Source organism: Gorilla gorilla, chromosome X (assembly GCF_029281585.2).
Source record: "Gorilla gorilla gorilla isolate KB3781 chromosome X, NHGRI_mGorGor1-v2.1_pri, whole genome shotgun sequence".
Taxonomy (NCBI): domain Eukaryota; kingdom Metazoa; phylum Chordata; class Mammalia; order Primates; family Hominidae; genus Gorilla; species Gorilla gorilla.
In genome coordinates, this window is record NC_073247.2 from 41,117,093 (window position 1) to 41,138,972 (window position 21,880).

A 21,880-nucleotide genomic window follows, 5' to 3' on the forward strand; every position below is an offset into this window, starting at 1 on the left:
GTCTTTATACTTTCAAAACTTTAAGTTGTAAAGCCATTTCTGCAGCAAAATCTCACATTAAAAGATAGGTTTTAAGGCATATACTCCCAACTTCTGTGGGTCGAGTTTAGTTGAATAATGCCTTTGTTAGCAACTAATGAGCCTGTCATCAAGAATGAGGAAGTTGGGAAGAGAATGGTGGAATGTTTCCCAAATTATCTCATTTTAAGAATCACCTGATGTGCTTATTAAATATGCAGATTTTCTAGGCCCTTCCCCTGGAGATTTGGTTCATTAGATTTGGACCTGGGACTGCCACATTTAACAACTGCCTCAGAAGATTCTTATGATTAGACTACCCTACAGCAATAGTTTTTAACTTTGGATGTACATTAGTAATATCTGGGGAGTTTTTTCGCTTTTTTTTTTTTTTTTTTTTTAGAAACAGGGTCTCATTCTGTCACCCAAGCTGGAGTGCAGTGGTGCAATCACAGCTCACTGCAGCCTCAACCTCCTGGGCTTAAGCGATCATCCTGCCTCAGCCCCACTAGTAGCTGGGAGTACAGGTGCGCCACCTGGTGAGTTTCTAAAAGTACATATATATTAATACCTGGGTTGCAAACAGAAATACTCTAATTTATCTGGGTTGGTGCCAAGCATTGGTCATTTTTTAAAGTTCCCTAGGTGATTCTAGTGTTGAGCCATTCTAGTGTTCAGAAATAATGATCTAAAGTAGCAGTTATAAAACGTTTTGGTGTCAGGATTCCTTTACACACTTGAAAATTGTGGAGAGTGGTGCATGCCTTCAGTCCCAGTTACTTGGGAGGCTGAGGCAGGAGGATTGCTTAAGCCCAGGAGTTCAAGGCTGCAGTGAGCTACGACTACACCTGTGAATAGTCACTGCACTCAACAAGCAAGACCCTGTCTATAAAGAAACAAAACAAGCAAACAAAATTATGGAGAATTTCAAAGAGCTCTTATGTGGGTTATATTGATATTGTCCATAAACAAAATTAAAACTAAGAAATTTTGAAACATTTATTGGCCCATTTAATAATTATAATAATAGACCCATTATGTGGTAATATAAATAATGTACTTTTGATTTAAAAATTATTTTTCAAAAAAATTAACGAGAAGAATAGCATCCTTTTCTATTTCTACAAATCTCTTTAACACCTGGCTTATAGAAGACAATTAGTTTCTGCATTTAATCTATTGGGATAAGCTGTTTTGATTGAAGAATTTTTGATTGAAGTATATGAAGAAAATCCAGCCTCTCAGAAATATGCTGTTGAAAAAGGAAAGAGTGTGTTAAAAGCTTTTCAGATAACTGTGGATATTCCTCTTGGACACAACACCAAAACTTGACAAGTGACAATTTCTGAAAGGTTGCTTGTAATGTGGAACAGAAAGTATATTATGAACTTCTTGTACTTCATTATATTAAAACCCATTGATCTATCTTATACTTTTAATGTATCATTTACTCATGCAAGATTTTATATCATACATTGGTCATTTGAAAAAATATCAGTTCCCTGAGTTATGCAGCCCTTCCAAATGCTGGCACATTTCCTACTGTATAATATCAAAACATCACATTTGTTAATATCACAACCAGTCTCATCAGGAGAGTCAGTAGGTACTGAGATGCTGTCAAAATCCCAATAGTGGAATAGGTTTTTCAAAATTGTAATATTCATTTGAACACTTGAGTTTCATTGTTGGCCACATATATACTGTCAGTTGTTTTCCTTGAAGTGACAAACAGACTTCATTCATTTTCAAGCAAATGTTTGCCAGATCTCCAAGTCTGAAAAACCATGGTTTGCCAGTTGCTCTTTGGAGTAAAAGTAGTGTTTCACGAGAAAAGCCACTAGTTAAGCCATCAACCCAATCACTCAAATGCTTTTCCCGGCGGCATCTATTCTACTTCAATGTGCAGCAGAAGTGCTTTATGCATGCCTCATATTTCATTGCAGGGAAGTTTTTTAAGTGTACTTGAGTCAAGATTTAATAAAATTAATAATTCTTGCTGTTTCATCAAGGACATTCTTAAATGAGAGAGGCTTTTAAATTTTTTTAAATTTTTTAACTTTATTTTTTATATTTTATTTTATTTTATTTTATTGAGATGGAGTCCCACTCTGTCGCCAGGTGGAGTGCAGTGGCACGATCTCTGCTCACTGCAACCTGTGAGTTTAAAACTGTGAGTGTGTGGGGATGAAAAATACAATGATTACTAGTAAAGTTTAGCACCACTGCCTTGATACACGCTAAGGAGTCAGAATTTTGTTTATTGCTTTTGCACCACCAGTGCAATCGTTAATACAGTGAAAAAGGAAAACAGCATCTTGGTATTATTACGAGAATGTTTTGATATGGACTCCCCTGAAATGCCTTGGGAAGCACACTTTGAGAACTGCTGACCTAAAAGAACATAAAGCAGTACTGGTAGGGGAGGCAGGCGGGGCAAGTTTAGCATGCATTTACCTATTTATTGCTGAGATTAGAATATTCGCCATACTTGGGTTATTTATTTATTGTCTTAAGATTCACAGTAACATCCACAAACTATATGTTACTGTTCCTATTTTACAAATAAATAAATTGAAGCTCAGAAAAGCTAAATAATTTTCTAAGATCAAGCAAGGATCAGGATTTAGATCGAAATATTCCTGATTCTAAGCTTACTCTGTTGCCACTACGCCAAGTTGTTTTCCTTCTATTGAACCGTTTAGGGTGTAAATAATAGATATTAAGGCATATCAAGCATTTATTATGCACTAAAAACAGTTGAAATTTAAATGTATTAACTTATTTAATCCTTCCAACAGGCGGGTACCCATATACACCCTATTTTAGAACATAGGGAAACAGAGACCCAAAGAACTTCTCAAGGACACAGCTAGTAACTATGGTGCTAAGATTTTAGCCCAAGAGGAATGGCTTCAAAACCATAGTACTAAAACATCTCCTGGCCAGGCATGGTAGCTCACGCCTGTAATCCCAGCACTTTGGGAAGCTGAGGCGGGTGGATCACCTGAGGTCGGGAGTTCGAGACCAGCCTGACCAACATGGAGAAACCCCATGTCTACTAAAAATACAAAATTAGCCGGGTGTGGTGGCGCATGCCTGTAATCCCAGCTACTCGGGAGGCTGAGGCAGGAGAATTGCTTGAACCCGGGAGGCAAAGGTTGCAGTGAGCCGAGATCGCGCCATTGCACTCCAGCCTGGGCAACAAGAGTGAAACTCCATCTCAAAAAACAAAACAAAACAAAACAAAAAAAATCCCACAGAATCTCCTAAGTAAAAATAGTAATGAAAAACTCTGAATAAAAAAATTATAATTAAGATACTGGTAATTATTACTTGAATAAAGGAAGTACTTCAATGCTTGAAACAAATACTTTTGCCTGTTTGCATCTAAAATGTCATGTGATCAAAAGACCTTGGTTTATTTGTTTCGTTTCCTTGAGGAGAGACAAAATCATGTGTGGAAAAACCTTAAGTGTGTGGAAATTTTAGCAAGAAGTTAATTCACAGAAATCACTAAGAATAGATTCCTAAAAGGGGTGTAGTTCAGTTTACATTTTCAGATCTTGAGATCAGGATGTCGTGGTCAAGTCTGCAGATGGGAAAGGAATGTGGTCTATGTCACACTGAGCATATGACAGACACCCATCGAAGAACACACCTGCTCCTGGAGAAGACCAGGGCACTGGAAAAATCATGAGTCTGACAATAAAACCATTTCCTTCATTTGCCATCACAATAATTAGTCGTCTTGGGGTGTATTTCCTTTTTCTAAAAATAATGGTAGTGGTGTTGTTACTCAATCTTCTAAAATGGGTTTATGTGTTAACTTCCAAGACAAGAGCTCCTTTTCCTAAATGGAACTCCATTTCTTCAGCCAATGCAAGACTCCTTATCTAGAAAGAAAGGTTATTCATGTTTACTTATGAAAAAGCACACAAAGGCAAACAACTTGGTCCTTCCTGTGTGCTCAGAAATTGCCTCCCTCTGGATCATGCTGGGGTTGGGAAATAGAAGTTCTTCCCTCATCACCTCCCTGTCCCTAACTGTACACCCTGCTGTGGACTCTGACTCTGTTTCCCTGCCACATCTACATCTTTTCTCTGTCTTACTTCCTGAGTCCTGATGGCTCCTTCTTGGCTTTCCCAGGTAAAAGTAAGGCGAAGGGGCTCTGCAAGAAGGGAAGGGGCTTTGGGGACAGGAAAACCCTCCCTCAGTGGGCAACAGCATCTACCAGCAAGAAAAAAAAAAAAAGAGAGAAGTGAAAATCCTGTTTTGTAACTAAGGGCTCCAAGCGTTTTAACTGCTGCTGCTTCTCCTCTCTCTCTCTTTCCACTTACCCTCTTCCGCCCACTCTAAGGTTTCAGTCTCTGCTCATTCCATCTAAGAACTCCCCAGTGATATAAGTGAAAAAGAAAGGGACAACCAACCTGTCCTTTCCACAGGAACCCTCATTTCCCCAGGCTCATCCACTCCCTCATGCCTACTCCAGCCCCTCAGGCCCAAACCTAATATGGACTTCTCCCTGCTCAGGCCTTCCCACTGTCTATTTGAGTCTCTGTTTCCTAACTCTAGAACTCCAGTCTCTGCCCAGATGGACTCCACTGGAAGCTTGGAACTAAAGGATGTACTCTCCCAGTTAGAGCTGCCTCAAGGGGTCAGGAATCTCTGAAGACATTTCCCCTACGAGCATTGCTACACTTATTGGTTCTCATCCATAGTTTTCTTAGCATAGACTCCACTTCCACTCTGCTTAAGTTAGTTTTTCTGGTACCTTAGAAACCTAACTACGTTTTTATCCACTCACTCATTCGACACATATTTTTTCTGAAGACAGAGATTCTCCTAAGGACTATTTTAGGCATTGTACAAAACACAACCTCTACTTTCATGAAGAAGACCAATCCTAGATCCAAGTCGAAGACTGTCACTGGAGGAAAGCAGAAATCCCCACCCCAACTCAAGAATTATTACACAAAGGATAACCTGAGCCCCTCGGAAGGTTAGCAGAAGACCATTCCCTTAGAAAGCAGGGAGTGGCTGTTAATTCTCCAAGATTTTCCACCTCTAGGCAAAGAACAGAGAAGGATTTGTGAAAAGCCAGTGCTCCAACACAGCACTGTGATAGGAAAGATATTGAATGAGGATTCTGGATTCCCTAGGAGAGTCTCAGGGGAGGAGAGGTTGAGTCCTTCCTGGCCTCTATATCAGCCATGGTGAAGAAGCCACCTCAAGCAAGGCCAGAGAAAACAGGCCCCAGACTGGCCTTGAGAGTCGCCTCACATCAGGGCAGCCCTGCTGTGGAGAGAACTGCAAGAGGCAGGAGAATCAAGTAGGACAGAAACTAAGATAGGCTACAAGGATGTACTGTGAAGCATAAACTGGGGATGGCAGCTAGGCAGAAATATCCTCTGTCCACATACACAGAGTAGAACAAAATCAGGGATTCTTAAGGATTTCAATAGTTCTTGCTCATTCTCCATAAATTTCTTTCCCTTCCTATCTCTAGTGGCTGACCTCAGCCACTCCTGTTTTTCCCAGTCTATCCTCCCAGCTAGAATTGAGCAATTCCATCACCACCATTTCCCAGCTCTAGCCAGTCCCCTACTACCCACTGCATACCTCTTGTTCTTTGCCTAACTGCTGTTCTCTGTGCCTCGTGACATTCGGGGTTCTGAGTGTCATTTAAAATATATTTCCTTCTCTTTGTCTGTTTTAATTAGTCTCACTCAAAAAAAGATGTCTTTCACTTTAATAGTTTTTGCCACCTAGAGAAAACATTGGAAATTTCAGTGAACTGAAATGTAATAGATCTCCAAGATCTAGTATAAGAAAAAAACAAGGTGTTAAATAATGTTTGGAGTCTGCTATTCATTTATGTGGGATATATATATACACACACACACATATATATACACACATATGTATATACACACACATATGCATATATATACGTATTTGTGTGTATATAAACATATGCATATATGTATGCATATACATATATACATATACATATATCTAAATATATATATGTCCTAGATGATTCTCAACTAAGAATTTGGAGTGTGCTATTCATCCCAAATAAATGAATAGCACACTCCACATATATATGAATATATACGCATACATATACACACACACATATATATGTGTGTCTGTGTGTATGTGTTTATATATCATATTTTATATATTTCTTACATGGGATATATATCCCACATAAGTGAATATATGAAATATACACATATATGAAATATATATTATATTAATAATTATATTATTATATTAATATAATATAATGTATATAACGGATTATATGTTATATATATTTATAGTTCTAAATACATTATCTCTGGGAAGATATGCAAAAAGAGAGTAAATATTTCAAAAATAAAATTATAGTGTGAGATAAAAGCTATTTTCTACTCAATATTATAAAAAAATTACTAAGAAAAATGTTTGTCTTCATAAGGGTAGCCACCAAAATTTAACAGTGGTTATCTTCAAAAGATGATATTTGGGAAAAATTTTTCTCCCTCTCCATTTTTGCTTATTTGAGGTTTCTACTTTTATAATAAATATGTTTTATTTGTATATTTAAAATAAAGTAGAAAATAAGATGATTGGAAAATTGCCATATATAAAAGACAAAATTATATAAATTTAAGGAATAAGAAAAAAGCAAGGGAAAGTGGAAAACAGACTTGTCACTGAAATATGCCATACCCAATTCCATACATACCTTCCTAATACCTGCCCAGTTGGAAACTACAATTATTTTCTATTATTTGTTCACTAAATATACTGAGTGCCATATTTTTTACTATAAATACACACCCACAAGGCACATCTTTGTGTCTATCAAGGTATCCTCATATGTCCAAGAGACGTAAGAGCCCTCTCCTCAGGATATTCTTAGTCCAGAATCATCTAGGACATACACCCCTTCCCAAGGGTAGCTAGTTGACCCACTGCCCAGACTAGGTCAAGTCCTGATTTCAGGAACTCTGCCTCTTCTCCTTGAATGTACCATTAAGGCACCTTAACCTATGAGTCAAGTATTTCAACAGATACCCTTCTTAGTTTTCTGAAGTAATTTGTCACTCCCAGAAGTAGGGAAACACTTGTCATTTTTACATGCCCCCAGCTGTGGCACTGCCATTTGCTCCCTGCTTGCCATCTTGTCTGCCACATCATACCTTATCTATTCAATCACTTAGTCATCTACATCGCCAATACTTTTTGACCATACCTTCTGTGTTAGTGCCTGGGAAATAACTCCTACCATCAAGCAACTGTCTGTGTTTGATTTCCCAGTTAGAGACTGCCAGGATTGACTAAGAAATAGTTCCAAGTCAGAATATCATTAATTTTTTGGTAGGAAAATTATTTACAAAGCACTACTAAAATAGTATGATAGTTATAAAATATTTATAGACAAAAAATAAATAACTGGATATTCATTTAGGAGCCTGGGGGGATGCTAGAGGCCTCTGCAATGCGGAAGAGCCTTGAGGAAGATTTGACAGGTGAATGAACGTTAAAGCTGAGTCATAAAGAATGAAGAAGCAATCTTCAAGTAGAAATTGGTGAAAGGAGATTCCAGGAAGAGACATCAGCATGGGGAAAGTTAAGGAGATGTGAAAGTTGATGCACATTTAGGGAATAGCCAATAATCCACTATACTTAGAGCACAGAGACTTAGAGTTGGGGTTTAAGACGGGAGGCACAGGGAATAGAAGGAGAAAGCAGGGTAGGGACCCACACAGGGATGGACCTAGCATGCCTTATAGAGTTGTGACCCCAGGTTTCACCCGAACTGGGATTCAGGCTTACATGATATACTGGTGAGTAAGGTCAGGAGAACTCTGTTTGTATCAGGATGGCTTCAGATAATGAAGAAGACAGCCTGATGTCTGTCCCAGATATCGGTTCCCTGCTCTCAGACTGACCTGCCTTGAGAATATGTCCTGTAGGCAGAAGCTGAGGAGCTGGTTTTAAAAGGAAATGTTGGCTGGGCGCGGCGGCTCAAGCCTTTGATCCCAGCACTTTGGGAGGCCGAGGTGGATGCATCACTTGAGGCCAGGAGTTCGAGACCAGCCTGGCCAACATGGTGAAACCCTGTCTCTACTAAAAATACAAAAAATTAGCCGGGTGTGGTGGTGCATGCCTATAATCCCAGCTACTCGGGAGGCTAAGGCAGGAGAATCGCTTGAACCCGGGAGGCAGAGGTTGCAGTGAGCCGAGATCGCGCCATTGCACTCCAGCCTGGGCAACAAGAGTGAAAAACTCCGTCTCAAAAAAAGAAAAAATACAAAAATACAAAAATTAGCCAGGTGTGGTGGCATGCACCTGTAGTCCCAGCTACTCTGGAGGCTGAGGCAGGAGAATCGCTTGAACCCGGGAGGCAGAGGTTGCAGTGAGCCAAGATCGTGCCACTGCACTCAAGCCTGGGCAACAGAGTGAGACTCTGTCTCAAAAAAAAAAAAAAAAAAAAGCAAATGTCACTGAGACACAAACAGGGGCCTGGGTCAATGCCTAGGAGGTAAGGAACAACAGGGGAGCGAGGATGGACATTCTCATCACTTCTGCATATAAAAAGCACCTGGCTTTGATAGGCATATCAAGAACTCTAGGGAATGAAGTGATATATTGATACCTTGAGGATTTTCAGCATTAAGAGCCTAAGAAGAGGCTGGGTGCGGTGGCTCACGCCTGTAATCACAGCACTTTAGGAGGCCGAGGCGGACAGATCACGAAGTCAGAAGTTCAAGACCAGCCTGGCCAACATAGTGAAACCCTGTCTCTACTAAAAATACAAAAATTAGCCAGACATGGTGGCTGGCGCCTGTAATCCCAGCTACTCAGGAGGCTGAGGCATGAGAATCGCTTGAACCCAGGAGACGGAGGTTGCAGTGAGCAAAGATCGTGCCACTGTGCTCCAGCCTGGGCAACAAGAGCAAAACTCCATCTCACAGCAAAACAAAACAAAAACAAAAACAAAACAATTTGCTAGGAGAAGATACTCAACTTCACTGTGATCAGAGAAATGCAAATGGAAACTACAAAGAGATTCCATTTTCCCCTTATACTAATGGTCAAAGATGTCTATAAAAAATTGTAACTTCACAGGTCCTCTGACTATGGAGTTTTGCTCTTAGTTATTATAGAGATATTTTCATAGGTGTGTGAAATGATGTATGTAGAAGGACACTCATTACAGCATTTTTTATTATAGCAAAAGATTGGAAATTACCCAAGTGTTCCTCAGTAAGGAATTGGACAAATAACGGCTCATCTATATAATGGAGTATAATGCAGCTATTTAAAAGAATGAGATGGCTCTATGTGTACTGATATAAAACATTCCCCAAGATATATTAAGTGAAAAAAAGGAGTTATATAATGTACATGCAGTATGCCCTCGTCCCTTCTCTCTCCCTCTCTCTCTCATGTTTGTGTGTGTTTGTATATATGTTTGTGTGTCTTTTTCTATTTTTTTTTATTTTGTGTATATCTTTTAAATGCTAGAATATCTCTGGAAGGAGTCACATGAAACTGACAATTTTGTTTACTTTCCAGAGAGAGGAATTGGGTGCCTAGGGAGCTTTTTGCCCTTTTGTACTATGTATTTGTATTACATATTCCCCCAAAAAATAAATTTTAAAAAATTGTTGCAGGCTTGTTCCAAATACCTCTTTTCAGGAGATGGTCTTTAACCTTTTCCCCATGGCAAGAATGGCCTGAGAAACAAGAGTCACAATTATACCTAAGATTAAGCAAGCTGAAACCTAGCTTTGCCCTGCAAAAAAGATTCCTGCTTAGGAGATACTACAGTAATTATGAACATGTAAAGGCAAGAAAAAACACACAGATAGACACGGGAAAGATGCCAAAGAGTGACATATCCCAGAGAATAAAAGATTTAGTATGATGAGTGTATAATCACTGTGGCATAGTGAGAAAGACTTGTTAGTGAGGAATGATGAAAACATTTATATGGCAGAAACCGATGGGGCTAACAGAATAGATAAATATGGTATCTGTTAGGGGAATTTGGAGTCCAGATAGAATTAATCAAGACTTATAACATAAGAAGTTTAGGCCAGGCATGGTGGTTTACGCTTGTAATCCTAGCACTGTGGGAGGCGGAGGCTGGAGGATCGCTTGAGCCAAGGAGGTCAAGTCCAGCCTGGGCAGCATGGCAAAACCCCATCTCTACCAAAAATACAAAAATTAGCCAGGCATGGTGGCACACACCTGTAATCCCAGCTACTCAGGAGGCTGAGGTGGGAGGATTGCTTGAGCTAGGGAGGCAGAGGTTGCAGTAAGCTGAGACTGAGCCACTGCACTCCAGCCTGGGTGACAGAGTGAGACCCTGTCTCAAAAAAAAAAAAAAAAAAAAAGTTTAGGGCTGCCACAAGGACCAGTTGAGGCAACACTCCAAATATTGATAATTATGTACATGGACTACATCAAAAAAGAAAAAAGTTTTTTGTTTTGTTTTATTACTTAAGGGGTTTCTTCATAACAAAGATAAGCGATAGAATAGTCACTTATGCTACCATTTGGGTCAAGAACAAGAGATGCTCTAATAAGGGTGTCCAATCTTTCGGCTTCCCTGGGCCACATTGGAAGAAGAAGAATTGTCTTGGACCACATATAAAATACACTAACACCAACAATAGCTGATGAGCTTAAAAAAGAAAATTGTAAAAAATAAATCTCATAATGTTTTAAGAAAGTTTATGGATTTGCGGTGGGCTGCATTCAAAGCTGTCCTTGGCCGCATGTAGCCTGCGGGCAGTGGGTTGGACAAGCTTTCTCTTCTAGCTAGTAAACTCCTGATGCTAAGGCTCAGCTACAGAGGTAAAGGTAGGAAAAGTGTGCCTCCTTGTATGCAGCTTCTACAGACCCCAAAATCCCCATAAAACCCTAATAGTGGGCTGCCAGGCATGCACACCTAGTAAAGCAATTATCCATTTAACTTGACCCAATAACCAGACAAAATATCCCAGTCATGAATGGAATTTTGCAGGCGTACGTTTCAAGTTCTGTTCGAAGCGCTCGACTTGAAAATTGAGTCATATTTCTTTACAAGCTGCAAAGTCTGTTCTTTTTAGCTGTTGAGTAAGTTGTTAAGCACAACAGTTGATATATAACTTGTTCTGGATATCAAGAATTATAGTCTTTTATATTTTTTAAAGTACTTTTTTTGCCTTTGTTTTCCAAACACAGCTATTTTGTCCTCAAAATAGTTCTGTGATACATGCAGAGGATTATTACCTAATTATTTGTACCTAATTATAGATGTATAAAATCACTTGTCCGAAAGTGACACTGTTGGCTCATAGCTGGTTTCTGCAACATTTATTTATAGTATTTAAGCAGGCGGTCTTTGAAGCAGAATAGAATATATGAACTAAAATAAACCAAAAACTGAATTAGTTGATGGATTAGTCAGGATTCTTCAGAAAAACAGAACGTGTGTATACACACACACGGAGAGACAGAAGGAGAAAGACAGAGATGGTGAGATTTATTTTAAGGAATTGCCTCATATGATTGCGGGGGCTAAAAAGACCCAAACCCACAGATCAGACTGGAAATTCCAGCAAGAAGTTGATGTCCTGAGTCTGAAGGCAATCTGGAAACATTATTCCTTCTTCTTCAGTAGCCTTCCCGTCTTTTCTCTCAAGGCCTTCAACTAATTGGATGAGGCCCTCCCACATTATGGAGGGTAATCTGTTTACTCAAATCTACTGATTTAAATATCAATCACATCTAAAAAAATAACCTCACAGCAACATCTAGATTGGCATTTGACCAACAACTGGGCATAACAGCCTAGCCAAGTTGACACATAAAAATAACCCTAACAGTTGGGATTTGGAATGGCTACGTTGGACTCACATCTTACATTAAGGAGTGGCTTATAAACAAGATAGTTCTCAAGTAAGTAGTCAAAGTCAGCAGCCCAGGAATGGCATAGTAACCCTCCAGTCATTAAGAAACACGCCCATTCCAGTTTGTTGCTCTACTATCCTCCACACATAGCTTCTGCCTCATGTCCGAATATGACTTCTTAGGCTCAACTATCCAATCTCATTCAAATTTTCTGGAAGAGCATCTACCTCACTTTAAAGACACTTCCTGGAAGTTTCACATGTCTTACACACATGGTCTAGCATTTGCATAGCCACAGTTTGTTACAAAAGTGGCTGAGAAATGTTGTCTTTATTTTGGTGGTCATTTCTTCAGCTAAAATTCAGGGAATCTGTACTTTAAAATTCAAGGAAGAAAAAAGAATGGATAACTATAGAGAATAGGTCTACCATGCAGAGATTGTTACATTGCACAACTGAAGGGCTGCCATTTATAGCACAGTATATATCATAAATTATTCAGATCTACTCATATGTGAATGTGATTTAGTGATAGTCATATCAAAGTAGACCTAGTCTATGCATGGTTGAGAGGACTACACAAATCAAGGAGGCAGCAATCACACCACAATCTATACTAGGGATCTTTCTAAATTCCTAATTTTCTTAGTGTGGAAGGAAGTGATGACCCCATGAAAGTAGACTTATTCTATATACAGTTGGGTGCACTACACAGCTGTAGGCAGACCTTTCATATTACACTCTATTCCACAGATGTTTCTGGGTTCCTTAATATGCTCAATATGGAGTCAGTGATGATCTCATAAAAATAGATTTAGTTCATGTATAGGTGGGTACACTCCACAATTTAAGGATTCTATTTATATCACAATCTATGCCATGAGTCTCTCTGGATTTCTCATATGCTCAATGTGAAAGTTATTGTTGCCCACATGAAATTAGATTGTGTCATGTACTTTGGGTGTGCTGTGTAAAAGGAAAATAAAATCTTGGAAACCCAATTCACTGTGTCAAAGGAAAAAATTAAGCTAAAAGCTGAGTCATGCAAGAAACTGCCTTTCCTTTTGTTTCGAAGCAAATAGCTACACATAAAAGGTTAAATATCTCCACAGGTAACTACTCTATGTTCAGCTTATCTTATGTAAAGTGCCGATTTACTAAGCGTTAGACAAATACATAATTGACTATTCCCCTACCTGCTCCTATTCTCTAGCAATATGTAAATTCAGTAATGTGACCATGCCCTCCCTCTTTCCCCTCCAGCCTGCTTTTCCCCTTTAAATATTGAAGCCCTCAAAATCAGAAATTTTCCATCTTTTTTTAAAAGAAACCCTACACTCCACTGAAAACATTCCCAATGGTTTTAATCTGAGGCAGAAACAACAACTTGTGAAGCATTTGCCATGTGTTGGGCACAGTACTACACCCTTTATATGTTTTATTTCATTTACTCACTTCCACGACCCTATGAGTTAGTTACTAATCTTATCCCATTTTTATTTTTATTTATTTATTTGGAGACAGAGTCTTGCTCTGTCACCCAAGCTGGAGTGCGATAACGCTATCTTGGCTCACTGCAGCTTCTGCCTCCCAGGCTCAAATGATTTTCCTGCCTCAGCCTCCCCAGTAGCTGGGATTACAGGCATGCGCCAACACACCAGGCTTATTTTTGTATTTTTAGTAGAGATGGGATTTCACCCTGTTGGCCAGGCTGGTTTCAAACTCCTGACCTCAGGTGATCCGCCTGCCTCACCCTCCCAAAATGCTGGGATTACAGGCATGAGCCAGGGCGTCCGGCCTTTATCCCATTTTTAAAAATGAGAAAACTGGCCGGGTATGGTGGCTCACGCCTATAAACCCAGCATTTTGGGAGGCTGAGGCAGGCAGATCGCCTGAGGTCAGGAGTTCAAGACCAGCCTAACCAACATGGTGAAACTCTGTCTCTACTAAGAGTACGAAAATTAGCGGGACATGGTGGCAGGCGCCTGTAATCCCAGCTACTTGGAAGGCTGAGGCAGGAGAATCACTTGAACGCTGGAGGCAGAGGTTGCAGTGAGCCGAGATTGCACTGCTGCACTCCAGGCTGGGCGACACAGCGAGACTCCTCAAAAAAAAAAAAAAAAAAAAAAAAAAAAGAGAGAGAGAGAAAACCAGGCCAGGCACGGTGGCTTGCACCTATAATCCCAGCAATTTGGGAGGCTGAGGCAGGAGGATCACTTGAGTCTAGGAGTTTGAGACCAGCCTGGGCAACATAGCAAGACCTCATCTCTACAAAAAAAAAATAAACGAAATTAGCAGGGCATGGTGGTGCATGCCTGTAGTCCCAGCTGCTCAGGAGGCTGAGTGGGAGGATCGCCTGAGCTCAGGAGGTAGAGGCTGCAGTGAGCGATGATAGCACCACTGTACTCCAGCCTGGGTGACAGAGTGAGACCCTGTCTCCCCAAAAAAAAGAGGAAACTGAGGCACAGTCCTACAGCTGGTAATTAATAAAACCAATATTTAAATTCAATAAATATTTAAATTCAATCTGAAACCAGAGTTTAAGGTATGCTATCTTGTTAACACCTCTGTAAATTACATTGACATTCTACTAATGGTCTTTTGAGCAGAGAGATTTAGCTGCTCCATAGATAATTAAATTTTGAAAAAAATGGAAAGTGTTTTGAAGGAAAATGTAAGTCAGATCTCAGACTGACATGGGAAACTGTTATGTGTATGAAGTGGTGCATTAATTAATGTACTCCAGTAGCTGAGATTTTATTTTATTCAAAGGAGATGAAATCTTAAATTAGGAGATGAAATTTAAGATTTAAAAAATCATGATTGTAAGGCTGGGTGCAGTGGCTCATGCCTGTAATCCCAGCACTTTGGGAGGCCGAGGTGGGCGGATCACCTGAGGTCAGGAGTTCAAGATCAGCCTGACCAACAGGGCAAAACCCCGTCTCTACTAAAAGTACAAAAATTAGCTGGGCTTGGTGGCGGGCACCTGTAATCCCAGCTACAGGAGAATCGCTTGAACCCAGGAGACAGAGGTCGAGGTTGCAGTGAGCCGAGATTGCACCATTGCACTCCAGCTTGGGCAACAAGAGCAAAACTCCATCTCAAAAAAAAAAAAAAAAATCATGATTGTAGCCTACACTTGGATCTATGCCTAATAAAACAGTCAAGTATGACTGAAGCAAAAACAGTTTACACACACCTTTTGTGATTTATTGGTTACTCAAAGGGAGTCCAGTCCATAGTGTGAAAAGTGAATTGCTGCAGAGATGAAAAGAGGTGTGTCTAGAGGAAGTCCTTGTAGCAGTGTTTTGTTCCTGCTCGGTCTGAGCCTTTGAATAGATCCTGAAACGTTATATCAAATCCTCTCTCAAAGCACCATTATATGAATGAACAAATAATTTATTGAAAACTAAAACTAAACTAAATTAAGATCCCTGGGAAAAGAAAATCAATACTCCAGAACAATGGATCCAAAGCTCAACTAGGCTAACATAATTCTCAAAATTCTAGCTTTTAGGCCACTTCAACTTGTCTATCAATGCAGTATTGAACTGCTGACAAATTAGGGAGACATAGTCTCCACCCACAAGCTGCTGTTTATAAACACCAGATGTTTCTGGAGCTACCACTTCTGCTAAAAAGGTTTAACTTCCCCTTGTAAATTAATAAAAAATAAGAATTGCAAAAATTGGAATATATTCTCAAAGTATTCCTGAACTTGTGGGATAACTCATAACGATTATACTTATCTTTAAAGTTAAAGTTTTGACCAGGCGCGGTGGCTCACGCCTGTAATCCCAGCACTTTGGGAGGTCGAGGCGGGCAGATCACGAAGTCAGGAGATCGAGACCATCCTGGCTAACACGGTGAAACCCTGTCTCTACTAAAAATACAAAAACAAAAAATTAGCCGGGCATGGTGGCCGGCACTGCAGTTCCAGCTACTCAGGAGGCTGAGGCGTGAGAGTGGCGTGAACTCGGGAGGCGGAGCCTGCAGTGAGCGGAGATTGCACCACTGCACTACAGCCTGGGTGACAGAGCGAGACTCTGTCTCAAAAAAATAAATAAATAAAGTTTTGCAGATAAGCAATTCTATGAATATTGAATGTCTTTTTAACCTATAAGAAGATACCACTCTTGATTGATTTTCTTTTTGGGAGTGCCTAGGTTCAATTTAAAGGATCTCTGCATGAGATACGCCAATTGATGTAAAGGTTGGTTTTTTAAAAAATTTTAATTTCACTGCTTCCTCCTTCCTCTGTGTGTGTATACACACTCGCTAGTGATTTCTTTTCTTAGAATAGAAATTATGAATATCATTTTAAAAAGAGCTGTTTCTGCTAACCTTACAAAATATATTTAATTTGCTGTTTAAATGAAATAGCAAACTTTCTCAAACTTACAGATGCCTCTTGAGCCTTGGATTTCCATTTCTATTTGCTGCGTTTCTGAGTCTCTGTTATCGCTATTTAGTGTGAAAACATACACGTCATTTTGGCTTATGATTCAGAAAAGACAGGTTTTTTATCACAGTTTCTCCAGAGTTCACGTTAATAATGCAACATTTGAACTTCTGCTTCTAGTCAAGATGGAGTAACGGGGACCAAATTTACAGGGACAAAACTGTAAAACAGCAGTTTTCAAGACATTGGACATTGGGCAATGGACAATCATCGCTGAGAAACAGGAAACAAACTAAGTGAGCCCTATAATTGCCCCAGGCAATTGAATCTAATTATATATAAAATGGAAAATACATCATGAACAAGTGGGGTTCATCCCAGGAATGCAAGATTGGTTTAGCATTCAAAACTTAATCAATAAAACTCAACAGACTAGGAATAGAAGGGAACTTCCTCAACCTAATAAAAGGCATTTATGAAAAACCTACCGTTAACCTCATTAATGATGAAAGACTGAATGTTTTCTGCCTAAGATCAGGAACAAGGCAAGGATCCACTCTCACCAATTCTATTCAAAATTATACTGGAAGCTGCAGCCAGTGAAACAGGGCAAAAATGAAAGGCATTCATATTGTAAGGGAAGAATAAAACTGTCTTTATTCACAAATGACATTCCTGTCTATGCAGAAAGTCCTGTGAAATCTACAAGAAAAATACTAGAATAAATGAGTTTAGCAAAGTTGTAGGATACAAGATAAATAATGAAAAATAAATTGTGTTTTCTATATACTAGCAATGAAAATGGGAAATTTAAGTTATAAATTATAACAATATCATTTACAGTGACAACAAAAATATAAAATACTATCATGTCTGTAATCCCAGCATTTTGGGAGGCCAAGGCAGGCAGATCACTTGAGCCCAGGAGTTCGAGACCAGCTTGGGCAACATGGTGAAACCCTATCTCTACAAAATAATCCAATAAAAATTAGCCTAGTGTGGCGGTGTGCACCTGTAGTCTCAGGTACTTGGGAGGATGAGATGGGAGGGTCACCTGAGCCCAGGTGGTCAAGGCTGTGGTGGGCCATGATCACACCACTGCACTCCAGCCTGGGCAGTAGAGTGAGACCCTATCTCAAGTATATATATATATATATTTTATATATATATAAAATACTTAGGGATAAACCTGACAAAGTGCATGTGATACCTACACACTGAAAACTAAAAAACATTGCTGAGATAAATGAAAGAAGACCTAAATAAATGCAGAAATATACCATATTCATTGATTGAAAGACTCAATATTTTGAAGCCGTCTCTTTGAAGCAAACCCAAATAAGATGTCAGCATGACTGTCTTTAAAGCTTAATAGGATGATTCTAAAATTAATATAGAAATGCAAAGAACCTAGAATGCCTCAAATATCTTTGAAAAATAGGAAACAAGTTGGAGGACTTATATTACTTATATTACTTGATTTGTAGGAAGACATATTACTTGACTTCAATAGTGACCCCTTATCCATGGTTTTGCTTTCTGTGGTTTTAGTTACCTGCAGTCAACCATGGTCCAAAAATATTAAATGGAAGATTTCAGAAATAAACGATTCATAAGTTTTAAATTGCACATCATTATGAGAAGCATGATAAAACCTTGTGCCTTCCTGCCAGGGATGTGAATCATTTCTTTTTTCAGTGTATCCACGCTGTATACACTACCCACTTATTAGTCATTTAGTATTCATCTCAGTTATTGGATTGACTGTCATGGTATGGCAGTACTTGTGTTCAAGTAACCTTTATTTTATTTAATAATGGCCCTAAAGTGCAAGAGTAGTGATGCCGGCAATTCAGATATGCCAAAGAAGAAGGATGTATATAGTACAAGAAGATATTTTGAATATACATGTATCAAAATATCACATTGTATCCCACAAATACAATTATTGTGTGTCAATTAAAAATAAAATAAAACTTTTAAAAAGGGATATTTTGAGAGAGACCACATTCACACAGCTTCTATTACAGTATATTGTTGTAATCATTCTACTGTATTATTAGTTATTTTTATGAATCTCTTAATTTGCCTAATTTATAAATTAAACATTATCAAAGTTTTATATGCATAGGAAAAAACATAGTATAGATGAGGTTTGGTAAAATCCATGGTTTCAGGCATCCACTGGGGGTCTTGGAACATATACAATGAGGATAAGAGCAAGTTACTCTATAAAGTTGCAGTTGGTATTGGTGTAAAGTTTGATAAATAGGTCAGTTGATCAGAATAGGGAATCCAAAAATAGACCCATATCAATATAGTCAATTGGCTTTTTACAAAGGTACAATGGCAATTCAGCAGAGAAAATCTAGTCTATTCAACAAATTGTGCTGGAACAGTTGGATATTCAACCATATTCAAAAAAGAAACTTAAATTCACGCTTTGCAGTATATACAAAATTAACTGAAAATATATCAGAGACCCAAAGGTAAAGTCTATAACTATACAACTTCTAGAAAAAAATAAGAGAAAATCTTTGTTACATTGGGTTTGGCAGTGATTTCTTAGATATAACATCAAAACCGTGATACATAAAATAAAAGAAATGGTAAATTGGACTTCGACCATATTAAGAGCTTTCACTCCTCAAAAAAATACTAAGAGAATAGAAAGATAAACCACAGATTGGGATAATATGTATGCAAATTGCATATCTGTTAAAGAACTAGCATCCAGAATATATAAAGGAAACAACTCAATTAAAAGTGGGCGAAAATTTTGAATAGACACCTCACCTAAGAAGATATATAGATGTCAAATAAGCACATTAACAGATGATTCAACACCATTAGTTAAGGGAAATGCAAATTAAAATCACAATGAGCAACTGATACGCACCTATTAAAATGTCTAAAATTAAAATGACTGATCATACCAAGTGTTGGTGAGAATGTGGAACAACTGAAACTATTATGAATTTCTGGTGGAAATGTAAAATGGTACAACCACTTCAGAAAACAATTGTGCAGTTTATCAAATAGTTAAACATATACCTAAGTATTTGCCCAATGAAAGAGAAATCAAAGCATATATACACAAGATTTGTATACAAATGTTCATAGCAGCTTTACTTGTCAATAGCCAAAAACTGGAAACATTGCAAATATCCATCAACAAGTGAATGAATAAAAATTATGTAAGCCAGGCATCGTGGTATGTGCCTCTAATCCCAGTTACTCTGGAGGCTGAGGTGGGAGGATAGCTTGAGCCCAGGAGTTTGAGACCAGTCTGAGCAACACAGAGAGACCCCCATCTCAAAAAAAAAAAAAAATTGTGATGCATCATGCAATGGAATATTACTAAACCATAAAAAAGAATGGGACTTCTTGTTCCAAAATAATGATATAGAAGCCAACTCGCTTCATTCTCCTCCCCACAGAAAACCAAAAACAAATATACATTGCCAAGATTATCAGCAGAAACATCCCAGATCTTATATAGGAAGATGAGACCGTTTCCAGGGCAGCAGAGAAGTGAAAAAACTCTGAGCCGACGGTAAGAGAATCAAACTTCAACATCCACAGTGCAGTGCCCTTGCCCCATTCTGCCTGGCACCAAGCGCATAGAAAATTTTCCCCCAACTGGAGGCCAAAGTGGGTGAGAGCACATGCTGTTGGGAGTTGCTTGGAGGTTGGCGGTGCAGGGCTGAAGGCTAGCAAACCAAGCAATCATGTTGCACAAACAAATTTACTATTCGGACAAATACGACGACGAGGAGTTTGAGTATCGACATGTCATGCTGCCCAAGGACATAGCCAAGCTGGTCCCTGAAACCCATTTGATGTCTGAATCTGAATGGAGGAACCTTGGCGTTCAGCAGAGTCAGGGATGGGTCCATTATATGATCCATGAACCAGAACCGCACGTCTTGCTGTTCCGGCGCCCACTACCCAAGAAGCCAAAGAAATGAAGCTGGCAAGCTACTTTTCAGCCTCGAGCTTTACACAGCTGTCCTTACTTCCTAACATCTTTCTGATAACATTATTATGTTGACTTCTGTTTCTCACTTTGATATTTAAAAGATGTTCAACACACTGTTTGAATGTGCTGGTAACTGCTTTGCTTCTTGAGTAGAGCCACCACCACCATAGCCCAGCCAGATGAGTGCTCTGTGGACCCACAGCCTCAGCTGAGTGTGACCCCAGAAGCCACGATGTGCTCTGTATGCAGAACACACTTGGCAGATGGAGGAAGCATCTGAGTTTGAGACCATGGCTGTTACAGGGATCATGTAAACTTGCTGTTTTTGTTTTTTCCTGCAGGGTGTTGTATGTATGGTGACTTGTGGATTTATGTTTCAGTGTACTGGAAACTTTCCATTTTATTCAAGAAATCTGTTCATGTTAAAAGCCTTGATTAAAGAGGAAGTTTTTATAATCTAAAAAAAAAAAACAATTTCCCCCAACTCCCTGTTTCTACACTGGAAAAAGTAAGATTGAGGTGTACAATCAACTTCCCCACCATCTTGGGTTCCCAGGCAGGATGTTTCTGCTTTAACCCACCGGAAGCATTGCGAGTGCCTGAAGGGAAAAATATTCCTGAGGACAGGCAGTGACAAAGGCGGGAGGCAGGACTACCATCCCCAGACCTGAAAACTCATAAGCAGGAGACGCCAAATCAGAGTGGCTGCTCAGCAGCATGACGCCAAATCAGAGTGGCTGCTCAGCAGCACCATGCTACAGGAGGTTCATCCTACAGATCCCCTGGGCATGAACCACTAGACAGCCTTCCTAAAATGCTGGGATATCCCCTTTAGGACCTCCCCCATTTGGATTGGGCAGTGCGCCGATTGTTTACTAGAGCAGAGGTGAACTTGAGCTTAAAGCACCACCTAGAGCTAAAAGGAGACAGTGACCTAGCAGTAAACAACTTCTAAGCAAATATATCCAATTAAAAAAAAAAAAAAGCCAGACAGAGAAGACTGGAATAAATAACTCATCCTTCAATGCAAAGACATAGACATATAAACACCGGAAACAACAACAAACAGGGAACTATGACCTCTCCAAATGGACAAAGCAAAGAACCAGTAACTGACCCTAATGAGATGATGATATGTGACCTCTCTGACCAAGAATTCAAAATAGTAGCTTCAAGGAAACTCAGTGATCTCTAAGATAACAGAGAAAAGCAATTCAGAAACTTATCAGGGAAATTTAACAAAGAGATTGAAATAATTTAAAATAAAAATAAATCTTTGAACTGAGAAATACATTTGCTGAACTGAAAAAGGAATGGATTAGCAGTGCATACAACATGGATGGATCTCAAAATAATTTTTCTGTGTGATAAAGGTCAAACAAAAAAGAGTACCTGCTATATGATTCCATTTCCATAAAACTCTAGAATATGCTTACTAATCAATAGCAGCAGAAAACAGATCAGTGGTTGCCTTGGAATGGAAGATGCAGGAGAGGATTACAAACACTCATAAGTAATGAACAGAATGAGGGACATGGTCAAATAGCAGCTGCCTTGTGGGTTAAAAGAATGTGA

General features: G+C 39.1%; 1 protein-coding gene across 1 annotated transcript; it reads left to right on the plus strand.

The window, feature by feature from the left end:
• The first annotated feature begins 20,028 nt into the window (after positions 1-20,028).
• LOC101127646 (cyclin-dependent kinases regulatory subunit 1-like) lies at positions 20,029-20,779 on the plus strand. The gene has a single exon (XM_055375613.2). It carries the CDS (start codon positions 20,055-20,057, stop codon positions 20,292-20,294), a length of 240 nt encoding a protein of 79 aa, XP_055231588.1. The 5' UTR covers positions 20,029-20,054; the 3' UTR covers positions 20,295-20,779.
• Positions 20,780-21,880: the final 1,101 nt, after the last annotated feature.

Bases quoted from the DNA above. Each gene is read 5' to 3' on its own strand.
- LOC101127646 (XM_055375613.2), top strand. From the start codon at position 20,055: ATGTTGCACAAACAAATTTACTATTCGGACAAATACGACGACGAGGAG.